This window comes from Euleptes europaea, chromosome 9 (genome assembly GCF_029931775.1).
Source record: "Euleptes europaea isolate rEulEur1 chromosome 9, rEulEur1.hap1, whole genome shotgun sequence".
Lineage (NCBI taxonomy): Eukaryota > Metazoa > Chordata > Lepidosauria > Squamata > Sphaerodactylidae > Euleptes > Euleptes europaea.
The window spans coordinates 40201987-40224682 of record NC_079320.1 but is presented as its reverse complement, the minus strand read 5'-3'; the positions used below and the strand labels follow the sequence as shown (position 1 = coordinate 40224682).

General features: G+C 44.7%; 1 protein-coding gene across 2 annotated transcripts; it reads right to left on the bottom strand.

Moving 5' to 3' along the window:
• Nucleotides 1–1728: 1728 nt before the first annotated feature.
• On the bottom strand, nucleotides 1729–19909 carry ELMOD2 (ELMO domain containing 2). Of its 2 annotated transcripts, none has more exons than XM_056855378.1 (9): nucleotides 19854–19909; nucleotides 18018–18165; nucleotides 17020–17048; nucleotides 8369–8466; nucleotides 5277–5406; nucleotides 3822–3955; nucleotides 3464–3532; nucleotides 2471–2604; nucleotides 1729–2025 (listed from the first exon to the last, which is right to left on the bottom strand). In XM_056855378.1, the coding sequence occupies exons 2-9, from the start codon at nucleotides 18160–18162 to the stop codon at nucleotides 1886–1888; spliced, it is 879 nt and encodes a 292-aa protein (XP_056711356.1). In that variant the 5' UTR covers nucleotides 18163–18165; nucleotides 19854–19909; the 3' UTR covers nucleotides 1729–1885. The 2 variants fall into 2 exon arrangements, with proteins under 2 accessions (XP_056711356.1, XP_056711357.1); XM_056855379.1 differs by lacking the exon at nucleotides 19854–19909 and adding an exon at nucleotides 19685–19714.
• Nucleotides 19910–22696: the final 2787 nt, after the last annotated feature.

Here is a 22696-nt window from a genome sequence, read left to right as displayed (position 1 = left end):
ATATGCCCTTAAATCTCCTCTGGCATACCTGCATTGGTACCCTCATTTACTTTAGCTCTGATACACTTAACACAGTGAAACGTTTATTTAACTACTTGCTTCTTAAACATCCACAACCTTCTTGATTAGGCTATTAAAAACCTCTCAAATGGAACTGAGTGTAAGTCTGATCACAGTACCCTCACACAAAAAGGACAGTATTTACTGCAGTATTTCAGACGAGAATGATATTGTGTACATACTAATACCATGTATCAGCAGCTTCACTATTCATATACAGCTACTCTTTTCTTCCATGACAGAAAATCCTAAAACTAATAGAAAGAAAAGAGGGGGCTGTCCTTACACACAGAGCTCCAGGGAAACATCTAAGCCATATGGACTTTTGGTTGTGCTCCAGTTCACACCAAGTTTATTTTGTAGTAAGTAGTGTCTTTTATTCCATAACAAATATCGAAGTTACAAAAAATGATGAAGACACTGAATTTCCAGTCCTCCTTTTCTCTCTCAGCCCCCCCCACACACACACAAAGGAACAATATCTCGAGAAGCTTTATTAAGACATTAAACTTTACTGTAAATTAGACCAGATTTTCCAATTTTGTTAAAAATTGTGTCAGGTACTACTTAGAAGTTGCAGGCTACAGCTAATATTTGATGTGTAGATAACAACTACAGCGCTAACAGGTCAGCAAGCAGTTATCTGAAATCTTGTTTCCCTTTAGACTGTTTCTTGCTGTGCTTTTAATTACACTGCAAATGAAGATCAGTTATCTAGGCATGGATCAGGTGGCAAGATAAGCAGTATTTATAGATTTTGCTAAATCTGCAGTATCGACTCTTAAAACAGGAGCCACTACGTACTCGGAACTGTCCTGCGGAAGACACAGCCCCAGTTCCAAAGGGATGAGGTTTAACTGTAGTCAGCAGAAGGCACTTTTGAAGATTAAGCGTTGAACCCCCACCCAAAAAGAAACACAAGTTGACTGCAAACCAAACATTTTTAGACAAGGATTAATAAATTTACCATAAATATAAAATCCGATTGCCTCGATTGTCTAGAAATATGCCACCCAAGTTGCCTTCTTCAATACGTAATAAAAATGTACAGAAGAATCCAGTTAACTGGCCAGTTATTTGTCATTAAGTATTTTTATCTCTAACATTCTCAATCTTCTCTGCCAGCTGTGAATGTGTTGGTAGACAAAAATAAAGTAGGCTGATAGTTAAAATACGAAGTCTGTTGTATAGCCTTAAATAAGCTGTATGCTACAGAAAAATATTTAGTCGGAAGTATTATTGGTAGCATGCAGACTTCTTTTACCAACAGCTTGTTTTATCTCGTGATCTACCTGCATATTTCCATAAAGTCAATTTAACAAAACAGTCTCAGTTAACCCAGAGTGAAGATTTTAACAAATCCAAATGATTTAATTTGTTTATATATCCCTTCCTCCAACAAAAAAGCATGTCCCATGTTAGAAAAACAGAACCAAACACAAATCTAAACCCAAAGCTGTTTCTATTCTGAAAAGTACTGAAAAGATCTGGCTCTAAACTAATTACTATCATATTTGGAAAAGCAGCTATTACTAGGTAATATGACAAAGCCCAAGTAACAGTCTCATCTTCTTGCCAGAAGTAGTGTACAAAAGTTATGAGGTCCTATGATCCAGTGAAGATCTTTGTGTATTTTAAAAGTTATTTCCTTCGGCAAATAACATAAAGTTCTAAATACGTGTTGATTGTCCAAGCTCTCCCAAGTGATTTTTTAAAGTTATAAAACTTGATCATTAAGTGAAGATTTTTGGTTAAAAATGAGGATTCCATTGAAGTGCATAATTTTTATATACAGTACCCGAAGGTATGAACACTATTTTTCACTTTATAAGGCAAGGACTGCATCATAATCCTGAAGACGTCTTTTGATTATTTCATGAAATTTTTCTCTGAACTGATTGAAGTACATAATACTTTCTGGTTCTTCTTCAAACCAAAATTTGTCAAACTCGTACGCCAAATAACCTGCGAAAACCAAAACAACATTTAATGAGAGAAAACTGTTTACCAGTAAGCAACATTTAAAAAATAATAAGATAATGGTTTGTATACAACCATGTAGTTTAAGGGCATTTCTACTGACAGCAGAGGGATGAGCAGCAATTTCTTCCAATCCCCCCTTCCACAACAAACCTCCATTTTGCACCCTATGTTGTTAAGGGTTTGCTGAACCCCAAACCAAAATTCAAGGAGAGGAGGCTCAGTGGACCTCTGCAGAAGTCTGTGAGGTCCGTTCCACAAGTGGATCTCGTTGGATACAAACTGGTACCCATTATTAAAGCAAATAACTCTGCAATTACAGCAGCTGACCTAGCTAGTACAACAGTGAGTTCTACTGATTGGTAATTAGTTCAGGAAGAACAATGCCAAAGAATGCAGAAGCTAGTAAAGGACAGTTACAGATACTCACAGTAGAACCGATGGAAGTGATCCATTTGTGCTACAGAAGAAACCAGGTTGTAGAAGTGAGTTTTTAAAGCACCCTTCTTTAATAAACTGTAAGCCATCTCTGTCAAGTTGATCCCAACTATTGCATAGGAATATCTGCAAAATACACACAGTCTGAACACTACAGAAATTGATATTCTGCAGTTAACCGTTATTTATATCCAAGATTATCAAAGTTGTATTGAACAGCCAACAATGGTGCCTTTGAACAGGAGGTTAAAGGGTTTTTTGTTTTTTAATTCTACTGAACCAAAACTAAACCCATGTTTAACTGGTGTGTCTCCTTGGTCTTACAACAATATTGCCACGGTTACCCAATATTCCCAGGTCTAAACCAAAATCACACATGCAATCTAAAGTACTTCTCTCACTGTCAGTGTACATGTGTGAACAGAAAAGCAGTTTTAAATGCAGGTACTGGTTTTTGCAATTCCTAGGTGTGTGCAAAGGTTGATTTACCATCATATTTCAATTTCCCCCCATTTTACTACGCATGTGATTGCTGTCTCAGAAACATGATCTCAGTCTAAGACAAGAAGGATGTTCATATTCAATACGTACTATTTCTAAATCCAGATAACGAAGTGTTCCTTTAGTTCACAACTATATTAGTGGTTTCTATTTTCAACCTTTTTCTGTTCTATATTCAAAATGGGCACAAAAACAAGATACGCTGAGGTATGCTACCTTGGACAGCTGCTAACCTAATCTATGATACAGGGTTGTTGTAAGAATAAAATGGGGGCAAACCAGGTAGGCTATCTAGGGCTTCTGCAGGAAGGGAAATCTCTGAACCTACATCTGCTAAAAATCTGCCTGAGTGACCTCATCTTGCCATTCTTCTGCCCTTCTCAGCACACATGGCTAAAGGATCTTCTACAAACAAGACTTTCTTTTTCAACTTTAAATGTTAACCTTGGTGACTGTTTTTATTATTTTTGTAGAAGTAACTTACCCCAGTTTTGGATGATTTGAACGAGCAAGGATTTGACGTGCTTCATGGGTATAATGTTTACTGAAGTAGCTGAAAAGATACATAAAAACTGAAAGTAAATTACTTCAATGTAGAAAACAGTGCTTACATTAGCGATAAACATTTACTAATTTTTCATATCTCTACTGCATATTGCAATTAGTGGAGTTAATTCCCATGCATGACTGGAAAATGGGCTTCAAAATACTGCTGTATTCTCAACACTAAATCCCATACCAAATAATTCAGTTTTCTACTTAATACCCACATATCACAGAAACATACCCACTGTTACCTAGATGTATTTGAGTTGAAACCATGGAAAAGTATTTTGACTTACAGAAGATTAACTAATCCCAGCATGCCCATTCCTCTGAAGTCTGTTTTAGGGTCATCACCTTGGAAACCAATGTCACACCACTGCTTCGTGATTCTAGCCTTCAGCTTTTCATGGGGCATCAACAAATTCCAAAGCTGCATAAATATTCTTCTGTTAACAGAATTATCAATATTTCCCCATCCTCATTCTGAACAATAAGTATCAGTCAACAGTAGGATACAGTCAAAATGTTATGCTTTTTTCGTTACACACAGACAAACTACAACAACAGCTGACACAAACATTCTGATTCATGCACAACATGTAATAATAAAAAGAATGCTCTCTTTTTTAGTTGGGTCCCACTGAATGAATTCATAACAATCATGCTGCAGTTTAACTACAGGCAGGGCGCTCTCCAGTCTGCCAGAGACTTCCTACCCTTTTCAGAGCTTGGACTGACACACACGTTTTTGATCACTGTATTTATTTTAAGTACACTCTGTGTTCTTAAACTTTGTTTTACCAACAAATGCAAGGTAAAAGCCATCAAGGCCACATTCACTTTTTGGTCTGCTGCCCAACAGCAACGGACCTAAGTACTACCACGCTGGATCAGACCAAGGTCTACCATTTCTTCTCCAACACTGACCAAATGAACACTAGGAAACAAATGGTGCCGAGGGAAACAAATTATTTAATAATTTTTGCAACCCCTATGCGTTACGTGTGTAGCTTCATCAGGGGGAATCTTTCAGATTCTTTTTAGTAATTGCTGGGACATGACAAAATAGAATCTGAAAGATTCCCCCTGATGAAGCTACACACAGAACACATAGGGGTTGCAAAAATTATTAAAGAATTTGTTTTCCTCAGCCCCATTTGTTTCCTTGCTTTTGTTTTGCTTTGGTGCAGCCCTCTTCTTTTCTTCTCCAACACTCGCCAGCCAAATGCCTCTAAAAGCTTGTAAGCAGCATGGTCTTGATCATCATGCGCCTGTTCTATGCTCCCAGTAATTAAAAATATACTATCTCCAAATATGAAGGTTTTAACTTTTAACTATCATGATTATCTCTACTATTTAAGAATCATTATACCTCTACTGTCAATAAGTCTGCCTATCTTCCTTAAGGCCATCTAAGCTAGAAGCCGCTACAACATCCTGCAGCAATTAATTCCATCAATTACTAATGTGTTATGTGAAGTGCTTCCTGTTTCCCATACCGGTCCTAATCAATTTCACTAGACGAGCACTTGTTTTACTGTTATTACAAGCATTTATGCCTGTTTGTGATTCACGGTTCAGGAGATTCTATAACTGGTAAGAAGTACTGAGGCAGAATAACTGTTGCACTTCATGGGCAGCTGCAGTTAGAAGTGTGCAACTCTGGTAAATCATAATGAACACACAATGCATTTCAGTCACAAATCTAAATTTGCTGAATGAGCCACTTAAAACTCAACAATAATTTTTACCTCTGTTAATTGCTTCTCGTGCTCTATATTATTAGAGTCATAGGGACATTTTCTCAGATCTTCTACATCCAAATAAAGTTTCTTATAACCAGTTATCTGCAGCAAACACATCTGGAACTTCAAGGCAAACCTGTAAAATATGCAAAACATGTAACTATAAATATGGCAGATTTGATCTACAATAAAATTGAACTTAACACGTTCTGCTAGTACTGTTTGAAAAATGAAATAGATCACTTTGGTATTCCAGGCTAGCAAGCTTGTACTATTTAAAAATTAAGAGAACCATGACAAAGATTAATTGTGGGTAATATAGGCTCAGTCCTATATCAAGTTGACCAGTATGTGCAGGAACAAGCAAACCACCTCCCATGATTTTTCCATCTTTATGTATATACAAACACATTAAGTTGGCTTACACTGAACCAGACCATTGGTCCATTAACGTTAGTATTGTATACTCAGATTGGCAGTGGCTCTCCAGATGTTATGCCAACATCATTCTTTTAACCTAAGGCCAAGCTATTAGCAAGAGACTAAACGTGTGGGAATCGATCCACAACATGAGGTAAAACTACCCAACTTGGATTTACGCCCTGGTTATCACCTTAAATTTATCACCAACATTTCTAATACAATAGCCATCAACTAATTCCTTTGCTCTGGCCTACAAGTGAACTGTGAATCTCACTTGGTGTCAAAGAGGTACAAGAAAAATTACATAATTCCAGTGGAGAGAAAAAAAAATCTTGCTCAGAGGAACTACAGTGCAACCTGACACCGAAGAACCCAAAAGATACCTACTTTCTCCACCTGCACTGAGCACAGGAATGCTAATAAGAAAAGATCTTTAAACTCGTAGCCCGAATCATCTCTCCTTCTTCCTCCACTTCTTTTATTTTGTAACATCCAGCCTGAGGAAGAGTTCTGAAGAACTCAAAACCTTACATGCTGTTTTGTGTTGTTTCAATTGGTCATAATACAGTATTATGTGAACTGGTGGTAAACAAGTTTGTTCTGGGAATGAATGCTGAGAGGCAAGATTCCCCTACAGGATGTCTCCCCATATTTTTAATTGATATGGACCCACTATGCATTCCAAAAGAGGCCTGTACCAGAGGCACGAGCCACTTAGTGCAAGCCAAAGGGTGAGAACACAAGGGCCCACGGCACTTCACCTGGGGCACACAGCCAGGGTTTGGCTATTGCACACAATGAGTGGGAAAAGGTCCACCAGTACTGGAGAAGGAGAGTGACACCAGCTACAGACCTGGAAACCAGGAGCAGTACTGAGTCTGACACAGAACTATACCTGTTGGACAATGCTAACATCAACATATAATTACTGTAACCCTAGACTGTTGTATGGCTTCTCTGTGGATACTAGCATAACTGTGGTGTGTTTATTACTGGGGCAATGTTTACCTGGAGCACAATGTTTGATGAATACACTACTTCAGTGCAGATGGGAGCAGGTTGGTATGGGGCTGGGATTTATCAAAGATGGCCAGTATTTGGCAAGGATGATCACTGCCTATCTAACCTCCATAGCATCCCAAAGGTTGACAATACAAAAGTGCCTGTTTCCGTCATGTCCACAATAATACTGTGCAATACCACATGAATGAGGCACAAAAACTACGCCTCTCCAGAACGTTACAGGAAGAGGAAATTGACCCAGCTAGCATAACAGAGACATGGTTGAAAGAAAATGATGTGTTATGTCTGTCCCAACTAGCACCCCCTGATTATGCCCAGTTTCTAATCCAAAGTAGTTTACCACATCATTCTCTCCTTAACTACCTTCTGAGCAAAGTGATTGACAGAGCAGTAGCAGAGCAACTCCAGGCCTTCTTAGACATTTGAAGGCAAAAGTAGCTATCAGAAGATACGTATTGGACTGGTTCAAATAATTCCTCACAAACCAGACTCAAAGGGTTGATGTGGGAGACCAGTTATCAGCATGAGACCTATCCTGTGGGATTCCACATGGAGCGATCCTATCCCCCTTGCTTTTCAATTTCCACATAAAGGCTTGGGGACAAATCATTCGTAGTTTTGGGGTTGGCTCTATATACCCAGCTCTATATCTCCTTACCCAAACCCTCTGATGATGTGACAGAAGTCCTGAATTGCTGCCTGGATGCTGTGGTTAATTGGATAAAAGAAAACAAATTGAAACTAAATCCTGGTAATTCTGGTTGGAAAGGCAGAGATACTGAAGGACTTTGTGCTTCAATTCAGCTGCAAAAAGTGCTTTCTCCCATCTCAGTATAACCTGGATGATGGCCCTCTACCTTGACATGGCCAGTCTGGCCACCTGGATCCATATAATGGTAAACATTGAGATTAAGCTACTGAAATGCACTCCCCTTGAAGTTAACTCAGACATTCCAGTTGATGCAAAATGCTGCAACTCATTTATTACTGGGAGCTAGGCAGAGCATGCATATTACTTCCATTCTGCAGTAATTTTGATTATTTGATTTCCAATAAGGACCCAAAGTAGCTTACCACATCATTCTCTCCTTAACTACCTTATCTTCACAATAATAACCCTGTGATAAAGGTTAGGTGAGACTGTGTGACAGTCCCAACGTCACCAAGCAAGCTTCCATGGCAGAGTAGGGATTCAAACCCAGATGTCCTAGGTCCTAGGTCTGACACTCTACCACTACATCATGCTGAGCCAATTTGTATCATAGCTGGTGGAATCTGAAGGACCCAGAAGATCAAATAGTGAGTATCTATAGACAAAAAAATGGTAACTGTTTTGAAATACATTAATTCACTAGCTCATGTCTCTTCATTCCTTTATAAACGGCTGTCATCTTTATCTGCAGTTCTGATTTTCCTAATGTTTTGGTTGTCCCTACTGCATAGTGTTCTCTAGATCATTCTCATAACTGAGTCTACTGCTTAATCTAACACTGCTATTTAAGTATACACTACCTCTTAATTATATATTGGTAGAAAGCATGTGCTAAATTATATGGATTTTTCAAGCAATAATACATGTTTGAACAAAATAAACAGAGTTTCAAAATGCACTGTCACAAAAACCAGTATCTTTGAAACAGAAGCAGACATACCTTGTATCCTTTTGTATATCGATCTTCTTTTCTCTCATGATAAGTGCTACGTATTTTTTCACTTCATCTTCAGAAGCATGCACTGCACTTTGTAACACCTGATCAACACATCATGTTGAATTAAGTATTTGATTAATTCACTGAAATCTATATACTAAAAGCCAAGGGCTACATCTTTAGATACTTAAATCCAGTGACTGGAGCTGTGAAGAGGCAAGATGGATCTTTCTACAAATCTGAAAAATGCCCCAGGTTTGCAGAAAAATGTGAAATCTAAACCCAAAAATTACATGGGGGGGAGGTTAAAAAAACCCAAAATAATAAAAGGAGTGCCTGTAGCTTTAACAAACTGATTCCCTCAGTGGCTGTTGCTAAGCAATCAAAACAATCTAGACTTGGAGTTTTTTTGAGTAAAAGGCTGGGGAAGGGAGCAGGGCCCTTTCCAGAGATCTTTTGGCCTCATAGGGGCCAGGCCTGGCTAGAGTTTCCAGTTCCAGGTTGGGAAATTCCTGGAGATTTTGTAGTGGAGTCTGGGGTGGCAGGGTTTGGGGAGGGGAGAAGCCTCAGCTGGATACGATGCCATAGAGTCCCTCCTCCAAAGCAGCCATTTCCCCCAGGGTGATAGATCTCTGTTGTATAGAATTCATTTGTAATTCTGGGAGATCTCCAGGTCCCACCTGGAGGCTAGCAACTCTATGCCTTGGAAGCAACCTCTGGATGACTTTATACCACCTGACTTGCATGACTCAACTAGGCCTGACTGCCTGATACTCTTCAAAAGCAGCCATCTTATGAAAGCCAGTGTGATGACGTGGTTACAGCTTCAGAATAAGGTCTGGAAGACCCAGGTTCAAATCCCCATCTGGCTGTGAAGGCCCATTGGGTTATTTTGGGCCAGTCACATAATTTCAGCCTAACCTACCTAACAGGGTTGTTGTGTGGATGAAAAAGAGGAGCTGCTTTGGTCCCCACTATAGAGAAAGGTGGGGTATAAATGAAGTAAATAAACAATGAATACAGTTGAAGATGGGAAGAAGATAAAATGTAGGTTCGTGAATTGCTGAGAAAGAGAAAATGAAGAAGGGAAAGGAGAGAGGATATGGGGGTTTCTAGAAGGAAGGAAAGGGGAAATAATGCAAAAAGGGGGATACAGGGGAAAGTGAGGTACCCCCAACAGCCACAACTTCTATTATTTAGGGGGTTAACCCCCCTTTTTATTTCACATTTTTCCTGCAAAGTTGGGGTGTTTTCCAGGTTTGTAGCAAGATCTGTCATGTTTGTTCATGGGTCCAGTCTCTGGATGTAAGTATCCACAGATTTGGCAATGTTGAGAATTAGATATGTTGATCTTCAAAGGGTTATATTGGCACAGCTAAGTTTCACTGAAATCTAATTTGGTACAGTTCCACAAGTCAGTTCAGTTCAAACTACAATTCACTGAACCGTTGTGAGCAATGCTAAGTTTTGAACACCATTTTGTAGAAAAACACAATAGACCCATACAAAAGAAAATGCTTATTCTTAGAACATAAGCAAAGAACTGTGTGATGGGTTCCACATGCCCAACAATGCTTTAAAGCAGGGGTGGGGAACCTTTATCCTGCCAAGGGCCATTTGGCCATTTATAACATTGTTCGGGGGCCATACCAGGCATAGATCTCCCGGAGTGGGGGGGGGGGGGGAAAGAGGCTAGGGTTGCAAGATCTCCAGCCACCACCTGGAGGTTTGTAAACCTAGGAGAGGCTGTGCAGGGCGGAAGGAAGGAAGGAAGGAAGGAAGGAAGGAAGGAAGGAAGGAAGGAAGGAAGGAAGGAAGGAAGGAAGGAAGGAAGGAAGGAGGGTGGGAGGCTTCCCCCACACACACTCACACTCACCAGCAGCCTGGGGATCTCATGCACACACGCACATACACGGTGAGGGCTGGGGGGGAACCCTCCGGCGGCAGCGCAGCAAGCGTGCAGGCAGGGGGAATGGAGCACGGGGAGGGCTGGGGGGGGGACCCTCCCGTGGCAGCGTGGCAAGCACGCAGGCCGGAAAATAGAGCACGGGGAGGGCTGGCGGGGGACCCTCCCGCGGCAGCGTGCAGGCCGGGGGAATGGAGCACGGGGAGGGCTGGGGGGGGACCCTTCGGCGGCGCAGCAAGGGAAGGGAAGGGAAGGCAAGGCAGGAAGGCAGGAAAAGAAGGAAGGAAGGAAGGAAGGAAGGAAGGAAGGAAGGAAGGAAGGAAGGAAGGAAGGAAGGAAGGAAAGAGAGGGTGGGAGGCTTCCCCACACACACACACACACACATGCACTCACCAGCGGCCCAGGAATCTTGCGCACACACGCACATACACAAGCGTGCAGGCCGGGGGAATGGAGCATGGGGAGGGCTGGGGGGGACCCCTTCGGCGGCGGCGCAACAAGGGAAGAGAAGGGAAGGGAAGGGAGGAAGGAAGGAAAGAGAGGGTGGGAGGCTTCCCCCCACACACACACGCACTCACCAGTGGCCCGGGGATCTCGCGCACATACAGAAGCGCGCAGGCCAAGGGAATGGAGCATGGGGAGAGCGGGGGGGGGGACCCTTCAGCGGCGGCGCAGCAAGGGAAGGGAGGAAGGAAGGAAGGAAGGATAGAGAGGGTGGGGGGCTTCCCACACACACGCACTCACCAGCGGCCCGGGGATCTCGCGCACACACGCACATACAGAAGTGCGCAGGCCAAGGGAATGGAGCACGGGGAGGGACCCTTTGGCGGCGGCGCAGCAAGGGAAGGGAGGAAGGGAGGAAGGAAGGAAGGAAAAAAAGGAAGGAAGGATAGAGAGGGTGGGAGGCTTCCCACACACACTCACCAGCGGCCCGGGGATCTCGCGCACACACGCACATACAGAAGCGCGCAGGCCAAGGGAATGGAGCACGGGGAGGGCAGGGGGGGACCCTTCGGCGGCGGTGCAGCAAGGGAAGGGAAGGGAGGAAGGGAGGAAGGAAGGGAAAAAAGGAAGGAAGGATAGAGAGGGTGGGAGGCTTCCCCCACACACACACACATGTACACACTCACCAGCGGCCCGGGGATCTCGCGCACACATGCACATACAGAAGCATGCAGGCCAAGGGAATGGAGCACGGGGAGGGACCTTTCGGTGGCGGCGCAGCAAGGGAAGGGAAGGGAGGAAGGAAAAAAAGGAAGGAAGGATAGAGAGGGTGGGAGGCTTCCCACACACACACACGCACTCAGCAGCGGCCTGGGGATCTCGCGCACACACGCACATACAGAAGCACGCAGGCCAAGGGAATGGAGCATGGGGAGGGCTGGGGGGGGACCCTTCGGCGGCGGCGCAGCAAGGGAAGGGAAGGGAGAAAGGGAGGAAGGAAGGAAGGAAAAAAAGGAAGGAAGGATAGAGAGGGTGGGAGGCTTCCCACACACACACACGCACTCACCAGCGGCCCGGGGATCTCGCGCGCACACACGCACATACAGAAGCGCGCAGGCCAAGGGAATGGAGCACGGAGAGGGCTTGGGGGGGACCCTCCGGCGGCGGCGCAGCAAGTGCGCAGGCCAGGGACTCAAGCAGAGGGAGGGCTGGGCGGAGACCCTTGGCAAGTGGCATGGCAAGCATGCAGGCGGCGGGGGGGGGGGGATGGAGGCAGGGGCCTCAGCCGCCCCAAGAACTCGAGGCCGCGGTGGGGCAAGCACGCAGGCGGCGGTGGGGGGGGGGAATGGAGGCAGGGGCTTCGCCGCCCCAAGAACTCGAGGTAAGCCACTCACTCGCCTGGAAAAAGCCGGTAGGGCACGGGCGAAGGGGAGGGGGTGAAGGAAACAAAGTTGGGCTGCCGAGAGATCTGGCCAGGCACATGTTTTCTCTCTCTCTCTCTCTCTCACTCTCTCTCTCGCAAGGAACAGGAAGCAGGGAGACTTGGGGGAAACGCCCCCACAATCACCCAATCAACCTTCAGCTTTGTGTGCACGTGCTCCGGCTTCCCAGTGAAGCCCGAAGTGCTGAGATGAGGGCCTGGCTAGTGACAGCTAGCTCCGTGGAGCTCCCCGGCCTTGGCAGGTGGGCCATGGAGCTCCCGGCCTCGGCAGGAGGGCCGGGGGCCAGACAAAATGCTCTCGCGGGCCGGATGTTCCCCATCCCTGCTTTAAAGGCTTGTGTTTCTGGCACAACTGCTCTGACAAACCGTTTTTGAAATCACTGTGAATTTCAAGCAGTTTTGTGAGGGAAAACTTTGGTCCTGCTCAGAAAAAAGGCAAGCACCACATGAAACATGCAAGACCTTGGCCTTGTACCTGTCAAGATTACAAGTCTGTCAGATAGTTTGACAGGTGCAGGATAGATCAGTGAGATCTAAGGATGATGTAATCAGCCTGGAAAGTACCTGGGGAGCTAGAGAAAGCTGGCCTGATCCAGTTAGAGCCAGGTGGCTGATGCAATGCAGTAGCAATATCAGGATAATTGGATATCTACTGTGATTGGTGGCTGCGTCCACCAGGTGTATATAATGAAGTGAAACCGCAGTTCTATGCGGGATGTTATGAGCGGAGAGTGTGAAAGGAGTATCTGTATATATTTCTGCACTGTACAAATAAACTACACTTTTTCTATGTGGCCGTGGACTTTCTGATGGGTATCCTGGACAAGACTGCTAATCCGCTTGGCTTCCGCGTCAGGGCTCTGGGCCCAGCTCCTCTACGTTACAGGAGTGTTTCTGCTACACTGCGCAGGTTTTATGTGTGGTGGTAGTTAAGCAGAATCCAGGATTTTCAGAGGCTACTGAAGAGTGACGGCTGTGTGTAAGCAATGGCACAACAATCTTTTATCCCAGTGGATAAACTCACCTCAGAGAATTACCACGTTTGGTCTGTGAGGTTGGAGCAGTATCTGAAAAGGGAGGATTTATGGAATGCTGTGGAAAGACTCCCTACTACAGCAGCCGAGATTGCCAAGGACGTAAAAGCCCTTGCCAATATCACCTTGACGGTGGGAGATGACCAGCTAATTTTTTTTGTTGGAAAAGAGCATGCAAAGTTGGCATGGGATAGTTTGCGAGCAGTGTATCTCCAGGACTCAGCTGGCACGCTGCTAGCACTAATGAGGCGTCTTTATAGATGCCATAAATCACTGCACACGCCGGCCGCAGCCCACTTGAAGACCCTAGCAGAGTTGTTTAGACAGCTGGAGTTGAGGAGAAAAGTTATATCTGCGGAGGACCGGGTGTATTTGCTTTTGAGTTCTCTGGATGCGAGCTTTCATGTTTTAGTAACCTCGCTGGAGAGCCTGGCAGCAGGGCAATTAACCTATGAATACTTGACTGGACGAATTCTGGAAGAAGAGGAACGACGGGAGGAAGGACGTAAGCAGAAGACAGCAGCCCAGCTGAGATACACCCCCGAGGTTAAATCAACGAATCGCCCATGTGCCGAGACCTCAGCCCCCCAGCGCGTTTTTCATCCCAGGCAGAGAGACTGGATAGAGTCTACGCCGAGGACTGCAGCCAAGCTGTTTAGACAACCCCGAGACGGGCAAGAGGTCTACTCAGCGCAGAGCCAGTGGCAGCAGCAGAGGGGAGGTGACGGAAGGCAGAGTAGGAGCTACAAGCAAGATGAGGAATGCGTGATGTTTGTCAGAAAGTGTTTTCTTTGTGGGTCCTCACAACATTTGAAAAAAAATTGTCCCCAGTTGGCCAGGAAAAAGCAACCAAAGAGACAGTCAGTGAATGGAACTTACACTGCTGTTGTGCTGGCAGAGGCTAGAGACAAAGAGAACATTTGGCTCTTGGACAGTGGGGCAAGTACATGTTTTGTTAACAAAGCTTCCATGTTGGTTAACCAAAAGCAGTCTGCTAAGTCTTATGCAAGTCTAGCAGATGGGAGACACTTAAAGGTACACTCTGAAGGGGAGGTGTTTTTCCCAGAGTTAAAGCATAAGTTTCAAAATGTACTTTGTTTGCCTGAGTTACAGTATAGTTTGCTAAGTGTTTCTGTGCTGGCTAAGACTGGTTTTAAGGTGCAGTTTGAAGGAAACACCTGCCAGATAAGCCAGGGGGAGGTTGTAATGTTAGAAGGGCACTTGCAAAAGGATGTCTATGTGGTGCATAGAAGGACAGGAGAAACTTCTATGGTAGTGGAGTCTGTGAATAAAAATCCACATAATGAGTGCGTACACCTTCTACATAGGCGTTTTGGCCACGCCTCCTTTTCCATTCTAAAGAAGACCCTGAGCGTGTTAGGGAAGGATGACATTAAGTTGAATGGGTGTAATTCTTTCCTAGATTGCACTGTCTGCAAATCTGTTAAAAGCAGACGTAGTCCAGTGGCTAAGGTAAGCCAAAGGGTGGCAAGCAGACCTCTGCAAATTGCTCATTTAGATCTCTGTGGTCCATTTCCTGAGAGTGTGTCTAAGAACCGGTACGCTTTATGTATTGTGGATGATTTCTCTCGTTATGGCTGGGTGTATCTGCTGAAGCAGAAAAGTGAGGCATGTCAAACCATCAAGTATTGGATTAAAAGAGTGGAAAGGCAGCTAGACCTCAAGGTATCCAGTATACAATCTGACAGAGGCGGTGAATTTGTCTCTAGTGCATTTACCCAGTGGTTAGAAAGCAAGGGAATTGAGCACAGATTGGCTAATCCCTGTGTTCCTCAGGAGAACGGTGTGGCTGAGAGGAGGATTGGTTATCTAAAGTCAATGTTGCAAGCTTTGATAGAGGATGCTAATCTAAAACCCAGGTTCTGGGGGGAAGGCATCAAGGTGGCTTGTTATTTGATTAATAGACTTTGGACCTCCAGCATTAACAATATTCCCTACAAGGCATTGTACAATAGAAATCCCTCTTTAAAGCATTTAAGAGTGTTTGGTACTAAGGCTTGGGTGAATATACCTTTAAAGAACCGCAGAGCAGGTGGCAAGAAATCCAAACCGCTGATTTTTCTGGGATATCAGAATGCAGCAAAATCTTATCGCTTTGCTAACGATCAGAACCAGGTGTCTTTTAGCAAATCTGCGAACTTCGGAGAATCTTTTAATTGGCCACGCTTACATGGTACTGAGAAGGTTTCTGAAGAAGTTTTATTGCCGGCTAATGGACAGCCAGAGGCAGATGAAAGTGTTTTTCCTGAAGTTGTTGCAAGCAGGGAAACAGTAAAGGTTGAGACTCCAGAAGGAGGGGAGTCTAGTGGCACGGTAGTCAGACGGTCAGAAAGAAGTAATAAAGGAGTACCTCCACAAAGATATGGTTTTGAAGATTGTGATCATGTTTACAGTATGGATGATGGTGAACCTGGCAGCTATGAAAGAATAGTAGCTGATAATGAAAGAGAAAAGCTATTGTGGTTCAGAGCAAGGAAGGCTGAACTGGAAGAATGCCAATAGCTCAAGGTTTCTCACTCTAATCTAACAGGTGGCAGTTTGTAAATTGGCTGCACCTGGATGTGATTCCAGGGGTAAAAATAAACAGACAGTAAAGGTGTTTTTTACTTGTCTCAAACAGAAAAAATAAAACAGTTGCTGGAAAGGTTTAGCATGCTTGATGCTAATGCAGCTGAAACCCCAATGGTCACAGGTTATTTATGTGAAGAGTCTCAGGAACAAGAAGAGTGACAAATCTCTGTATCAGTCCCTGATAGGAAGTTTGTTATATCTTGCTTGTTGGACTCGCCCAGACATATATCAGGCGGTACATTGCCTGAGCAGGAAAAATATGTCACCAAAGCAGAGTGACTGGAAAGCAGCTAAGCGCGTACTCAGATACCTGAAGGGATCTGTAAACAACCAGTTATGCTTGAATGCATGTAATGGGGAACTGACTGCGTATGCAGATGCATCATGGTCAGATCAGGGGAACGCGAAATCAACGACCGGGTATGTGTTGTATTTTTGTAAAGCACCCATACATTGGAAATCTGTAAAACAGTCATTTGTAGCCATGAGTTCATGTGAAGCAGAATATAGTGCTGTGAGTGAATGTATAAATCAGGTGGAATGGTTTGTCTATCTCATGAAGGAACTCAATGTGTCTGTACAATTACCAGTAAAGGTGTATACTGACAGTCAATCAGCGCTACAACTTGCGACTGAGCAAAACTTTAAAGGCAGAAGTAAGCATATCAGAATCAGATATGTCAATGTAATTGAATCTGTGAACAAAGGCTTGGTATGTATTGTAAAGTGTGCCAGTGCTGGTAATGTGGCAGATCTATTTACAAAAATTGTGGATTGCAATAGATTCATGAAACTAATCAAACTAATCTGAAATCCTTGAGAAGGAGTGTCAAGATTACAAGTCTGTCAGATAGTTTGACAGGTGCAGGATAGATCAGTGAGATCTAAGGATGATGTAATCAGCCTGGAAAGTACCTGGGGAGCTAGAGAAAGCTGGCCTGATCCAGTTAGAGCCAGGTGGCTGATGCAATGCAGTAGCAACACCAGGTTAATTGGATATCTACTGTGATTGGTGGCTGCGTCCACCAGGTGTATATAATGAAGTGAAACCGCAGTTCTATGCGGGATGTTATGAGCGGAGAGTGTGAAAGGAGTATCTGTATATATTTCTGCACTGTACAAATAAACTACACTTTTCTATGTGGCCGTGGACTTTCTGATGGGTATCCTGGACAAGACTGCTAATCCTCTTGGCTTCCGCGTCAGTACCTTAACCACAGTATTCAAGATAGCTTACCTTACTCTTTGATGATTCCAGTGAATGCTCTATAAAATAAACATTTACAAGTTACTACAGTTCACAAAATCTAGATTTAGATTTCTTAATTCATTGAGAATAGATTAAAAATATGTTTTTGATTTTAAGACCTGCTATATAACCTATTAAAATATAACCATTAAATCAGTCAAATCCTTTTCCACAGCAGCATTTTATTCAGAAAGTCATGCACACAGAAACAAGCATGAGAACACTATTCCCTACCTGGTTAACATCCAGAATAACACACCAATCCCGAAGCATCAGCATGACAACATTTAAAACACCAATTGTGATCTTCTCTTTCCCTCCATCCCCCTACCACATCTTGGAAAATTCCCAAAATATGATGCTGGCAGTCACAGGAGACTCATGGATAAAATGGTACGAATCATGGAGAATTGCAAACATCACCCCCATTTCCTCTTGCATTAGTGGAAACTGCTGACAGAAGAGTGGAGAGGGGTGATGTCACCCGACTCACTGTAAAACTCCACCAAGATCTTTCATGGAAGTTAGAACTTATATGAGTATAAAATGTTTTACTTTGTTTTTACATACAGACATAAGTGGCTGCACTAACTTATAACGTCCACTGTTTCTCATGTCTACTCATTTGGTTATTATTCAGAGTAGATCTTTATGAAAGGTGCACAGTTTTACGGACCCTCTGACCTCTACATGATGAGTCAAATTTCAAAATGGAAACTTAAATATTACTTTAAATTGAGAGCTAGTGTGGTGTAGTGGTTAGAGTGTTGGACTAAGATCTGGGAGACCAAGATTCAAATCCCCATTCGTACCATGGAAGCTCACTGGGTGACCCTGGCCCACTCATATTCTCTCAATCAAACCTACCTCACAGGGTTGTTCTGAGGATAAAATGAGGGAGAGGAGAATTACGTAAGCCACTTTGGTCCCCACTGGGAGAAAGGTGCGGCATAAAATGATAACAAAATAAAACAATAAGTAGTTACCTATTTTGAGTGTTCTTTCAGCACTCTTCTTTGAACCATCACAGATACGCTGCAGTTCACATTTTCCAGTGAGCTGTCTCAAGATCCATTTTATCCAAAATCGAAAGACATGTCTATACAAATAGCTCCATAAGTGTATAATCATTTTCTTCAAAACACAAACCAAAAAAGGGGACAATATAACAAATCTTATAAAACTTGGTTCACATGTTAGAGCTCACATGCAGCTTAACCTTGTGTGTGTGTGTTAAGTGCCATCAAGTGGCTTCCGACTCATGGCGACCCTATGAATGAAAGTCCTCCAAAATGTTCTATCTTTGACAGCCTTGCTCAGATCTTGCAAATTGAAGGCTGTGGCTTCCTTTATTGAATCAATCCATCTCTTGTTGGGTCTTCCTCTTTTCCTGCTGCCCTCAACTTTTCCTAGCATGACTGTCTTTCCTAGCATGAGACTCTTTGTCATCTCATGACGTGACCAAAATACGATAGCCGCAGTTTAATCATTTTAGCTTCTAGGGTCAGTACAGGCTTGATTTGATCAATAACCCACTGATTTGTTTTTTGGCAGTCCACGGAATCCGTAACAATGTAACCGTAACAATCCATAATAAGCTTAACCTTATGCTTATTCAAAAGTAAATCCAACTGAGTTCATAATACTTTCTCCCGTGTAGAGTACATTGCCTTGGGAAACCTTAAATCCCAGATCTAACTGTGTCTCAATATTGCAAAAAGGTACAATTCACTCAAATTTAAGCACCTTTAAGCAGGTGCTTGCCTCTCCCATTCAAATAAATGGGGCTTAAAAGTAAATTTTCCATAACCCATGCCCTAATCTTCTGGCACGTGACAAAGATTGTTGTAGTCTTCACAGCCAGCAAGTTGTTCCACATTATTGGTTACCAAAGTCTTAGAAAAGAGACTGTGCGCTGTTTTGTGATATTTTGGCTCTTCCTAATGTTTTTGTTTTTAATTTCCATTCTTGTTTCACTGGGGAATTTTCTACGGACGAACACCACTACCAGCAGCGTTTCAAGAGCAATGCATGACTTCCGGGGTTACCGCACTTGTATTCCCAGCGATGTATTAAGAGTTTGGAAATGTAATAAAAAATTCTGTTTGCACTTTCTATGTATTCCCACCGATGTATTAAGAGTTTGAAAACGTTATAAAAAATACTGTTCGCTGGCTCCTTTAGCTGTGAAGACGTTTTCCAACGATTTATAAGCCGTTGTATCCAAAAAACCTTTTAAAGCGATGTTTTTTATAACATTTTCAAACTCTTAATGCATCGCTGGGAATACAAAGTGCGGTAACCGACTATCCCTCGTGGTTTATTGCTCCCTTCAGGGCTGCTTCCCCCCCACCCCGCTTGAACACCCCCCCCTAAACATCATAAAAGCAAAAGCTTTAGGAAGTCGTTATTATTTGAGAATTTAACAAAGCTGTCCAGCACGAGCAATAAGTGACTGCTGTGTGCTGGCACAACCCCCTTGTAAAAGTATCTGATCCCGGAAGCGAATATTGGGCCGGTGCCTGGAGACCGCATTCGGCCCTCTCTTCTCCTCCCCACCCCTTCCTGTACTCTGTCCGCCCCCCTCCCCTTGGCTTCAGACCAGCGACGGGATCCCCCGTCGCTCGCGCGCCCTGCCCCGCGCCCGCTGTACCAAATTTGGGTCACATCATCCCTCCCGCAAACGAACAGCGAGACTGGCGGCGGCCTCACTTCAGACTTCCGCCGCGCCGCAGCAGGAAGTTACCGCCCCCAGACCCGGAAGGGGCCGATGCGGCGCCGAGATGGCAACCCGATCGACGCGCTTGAGGGACCCGGCCTACCTTTCCATCTTTCTCCCTCCTTCTCTTCACCCCTCGGGCCCATTTCCCCACATCCCCAGAGCGAGCGCGGGGGGAGGCGGAGGCCAGCCTCCCCATGGTCAGAGCCTGCAGCGCAGCCGTTGGGCCCAACGGTCAGAGGGGGGCGTGCCTTCCGTCATGTCTATTCGGGGAGGTGGGCGGAGCGATCCCTTGCGGGGCGGGCCCCGGCGATGGAAGAGCGCGGCCGTTGCTACGGCAACCGCGCCCGACCGAGAAAGGGACGCGGCGGCCCAGCCTTCCTCCACGCTCCGAGGCCCGCCTGGGCGCTGTGCCGGCAGCGGAAGCGCGGCCGGCGCCGGGGGAGGGCCGGAGGAGGGCGCGAGGGAGCGTCAGTTAGCGGCCGCGCGTTCCTCGGGAGCGGGTTTCCATCGCCAGGCCCGAAAAAGGCCTCCCTCAGGGCTAGGCAGAGGCCTCCCTCAGGGCCAGGGCGTTGGGATGGGGGCCCCGCCCTGTCGTCTGCCTGCGTGGAAGCCCCCTGAGGAGAGGGAGGGGCCGCAGAACCCGCCCCAGGTAGGGAAACTGGCTATGGGGAGAGGCCAGGCTAGCGCCTGGGGGGCAGCACAAGCGCCCCACGAGGCCCTCTGTCACAATGGAAGCGTCTGTCGCCGCCGGCCCGCCTGTTCACACCTCACGCCATCTGAGGAAATGAGCGTGGTCAGAGAGAAGGAAGAGTTGACCTGGGTTCAGATCCTGTCTGGCTGCGAAGCTCACTGGGTTGCCTTAAACCACTGGTCCCCAACCTTTTTTTGACCAGGGCCCACTAGGACTTTTTTGTTCGGTGCAGGGACCCCAAGGTTCAAAATAAAAATTCAGAGGATTTGAAAATAAACTTTAATCATAACTGTTAGTTAAACATTAAACTTAGAATAATATTTGAATATATGTTTTTATAATAGAGAACTTTTAATTGAAAATATTAATTTATTATGGGTTTATAACTTTGTTTCGCGGATCTTAATTTAGTTCTCGCGGACCCCTGGGGGTCCACGGACCCCCGGTTGGGAAGCAGTGCCTTAAACCCATCCCGAGCTTAAGAGTACGTTAGCAGAGCGAGTGTGAAGATAAAACGAGGAGAAAGAACAATGCATTCTGTTTGAAGGCGGGGCACTGTTTCTCAGTGAGAAAGGCAGACTCTAATTCATGTAAATAAAAGTGTGTGTGTGTGTGTGTTAAGAGCTGTCAAGTCGCTTCCGACTCATGGCGACCCTATGAATCGGTGTCCTCCAAAATGTCCTATCTTTGACAGCCTTGCTCAGATCTTGCAAATTGAGGACTGTGGCTTCCCTGATCGAGTCGGTCCATCTCTTGTTGGGCCTTCCTCTTTTCCCGCTGCCCTCAACTTTTTCTAGCATGGCTGTCTTTTCCAGTAAAATAGTAACTGGGCCCAAGTCCTTAAGAATATAAGAAAAGCCCTGCTGGGTCAGACCAAGGCCCATCAAGTCCAGCAGTCTGCTCACACAGTGGCCAACCAGGTGCCGCCAGACAGCCCACAAACATTACGACTGCAGCAGCATCTTGCCTGTGTTATACAGCACCTACTATAATATCCTCTTTCCCTTAACAGACCAAAGCTCAGAACTGTGTATGCTTTGATCAGCCTCCCCACACCGGAGTAGGATCTCTTAATCAGAGCCAGGGTTAGCCACACCTCTCAATCTGCACTTTTCCCGGTTGTCCCCTTTTATCCACAGCCATACACTCAGGCAAGAGGGATGGATGGGGAACGCAGCCTCTCTGCTCAACTCCACAGCAGCGCCTTACTGACAGCTTGAAGAGTTCTGGTGATTCTCCATTATTTATTGCAATTAGGCAATAATTGGGCATTAAAAATAGAGTTAGGTTTTTTAAAAAATAGGGGCCATAAAACCACCAAGTTCCCTTCCAAGCTGCTCCCAAGAGTTTCACTTGGTAAATAAGGGTTTGCCTAATCATGACTAGATGGTGATTTGGCTGGAATGGGGGGGGGGGGGAAATGGCCCTGGGCAGGAGTACTTTCTTTCCATGGTTGTAAAGCTGATACCACAATAAATCTTGAAGGTACCACAAAGCCCTCTAGAATATGTCACCGTTTGTACTCTGCCAAGATGTCTCCTGAAGCTATCAAGTGATTGTCCCTGGAAAGGGCAGCTTGCATAGATGTTCCTGGCTACAAGATGCTTGAGTGCTCCCTCCCTCTAAGGCACTAGCTGAATGGGGATCCCAAGAAGAGGAGGGAAGTGTACAGGTGTCATCTAACACTGTTGGGAAGCTTGCTTATTGTCATCAGCTCCCAGTTCAGCATCTTATTTTCTTTTTTGGGAAGTGGGGAGGGAAACTGCTGGCCCTGCTGCTCTTGCACATGTAAGTGCTTGCATATGTTCCACTGTTCTCTTCACTGTACATCATGTTGTTGTATAATACATTTCTCAGTTCTCTTTGAAGATGAATATCCCCAAACATATTTTCTTGGAATCAAGCCCACAAACTCTCTGTTCCTTGTTTCCAAATAACGGTGCAGTCATGTGCATACTTTCTTGAAAGACCCATTTAACACTAATGATCTTGCTTAAGTAGAAGCTCCTGGGATTGCTGTGTATAAGCACCTGGGACTGAAATCCCAAGTACATGGAAAGTTGTCCAAACTGAATTTGTGTGACTTTGTGTGCTATTCATTATCTTTGCACAGAAGATCTTGGTCCTCATGTCCATGGTTGGTCTTGAAAGACGTTTTGTTCTGTTTCTGTCCTTTGTTTATTATAAGACCCTTTTTAAAGTATGTTTTTAAGGCCATTGTATTTATGCACCTACATATCTAGTTAATTTGT

Bases quoted from the DNA above. Each gene is read 5' to 3' on its own strand.
- ELMOD2 (XM_056855378.1), bottom strand. From the start codon at position 18,162: ATGATTATACACTTATGGAGCTATTTGTATAGACATGTCTTTCGATTT. The intron at 2,605-3,463 runs GTAAGTTACTTC...TGTATTTTGCAG, and splicing joins TCAAATCATCCAAAACTGGG to ATATTCCTATGCAATAGTTG. The intron at 2,026-2,470 runs GTGAGTATCTGT...TGGTTTTCGCAG, and splicing joins TCACTTCCATCGGTTCTACT to GTTATTTGGCGTACGAGTTT.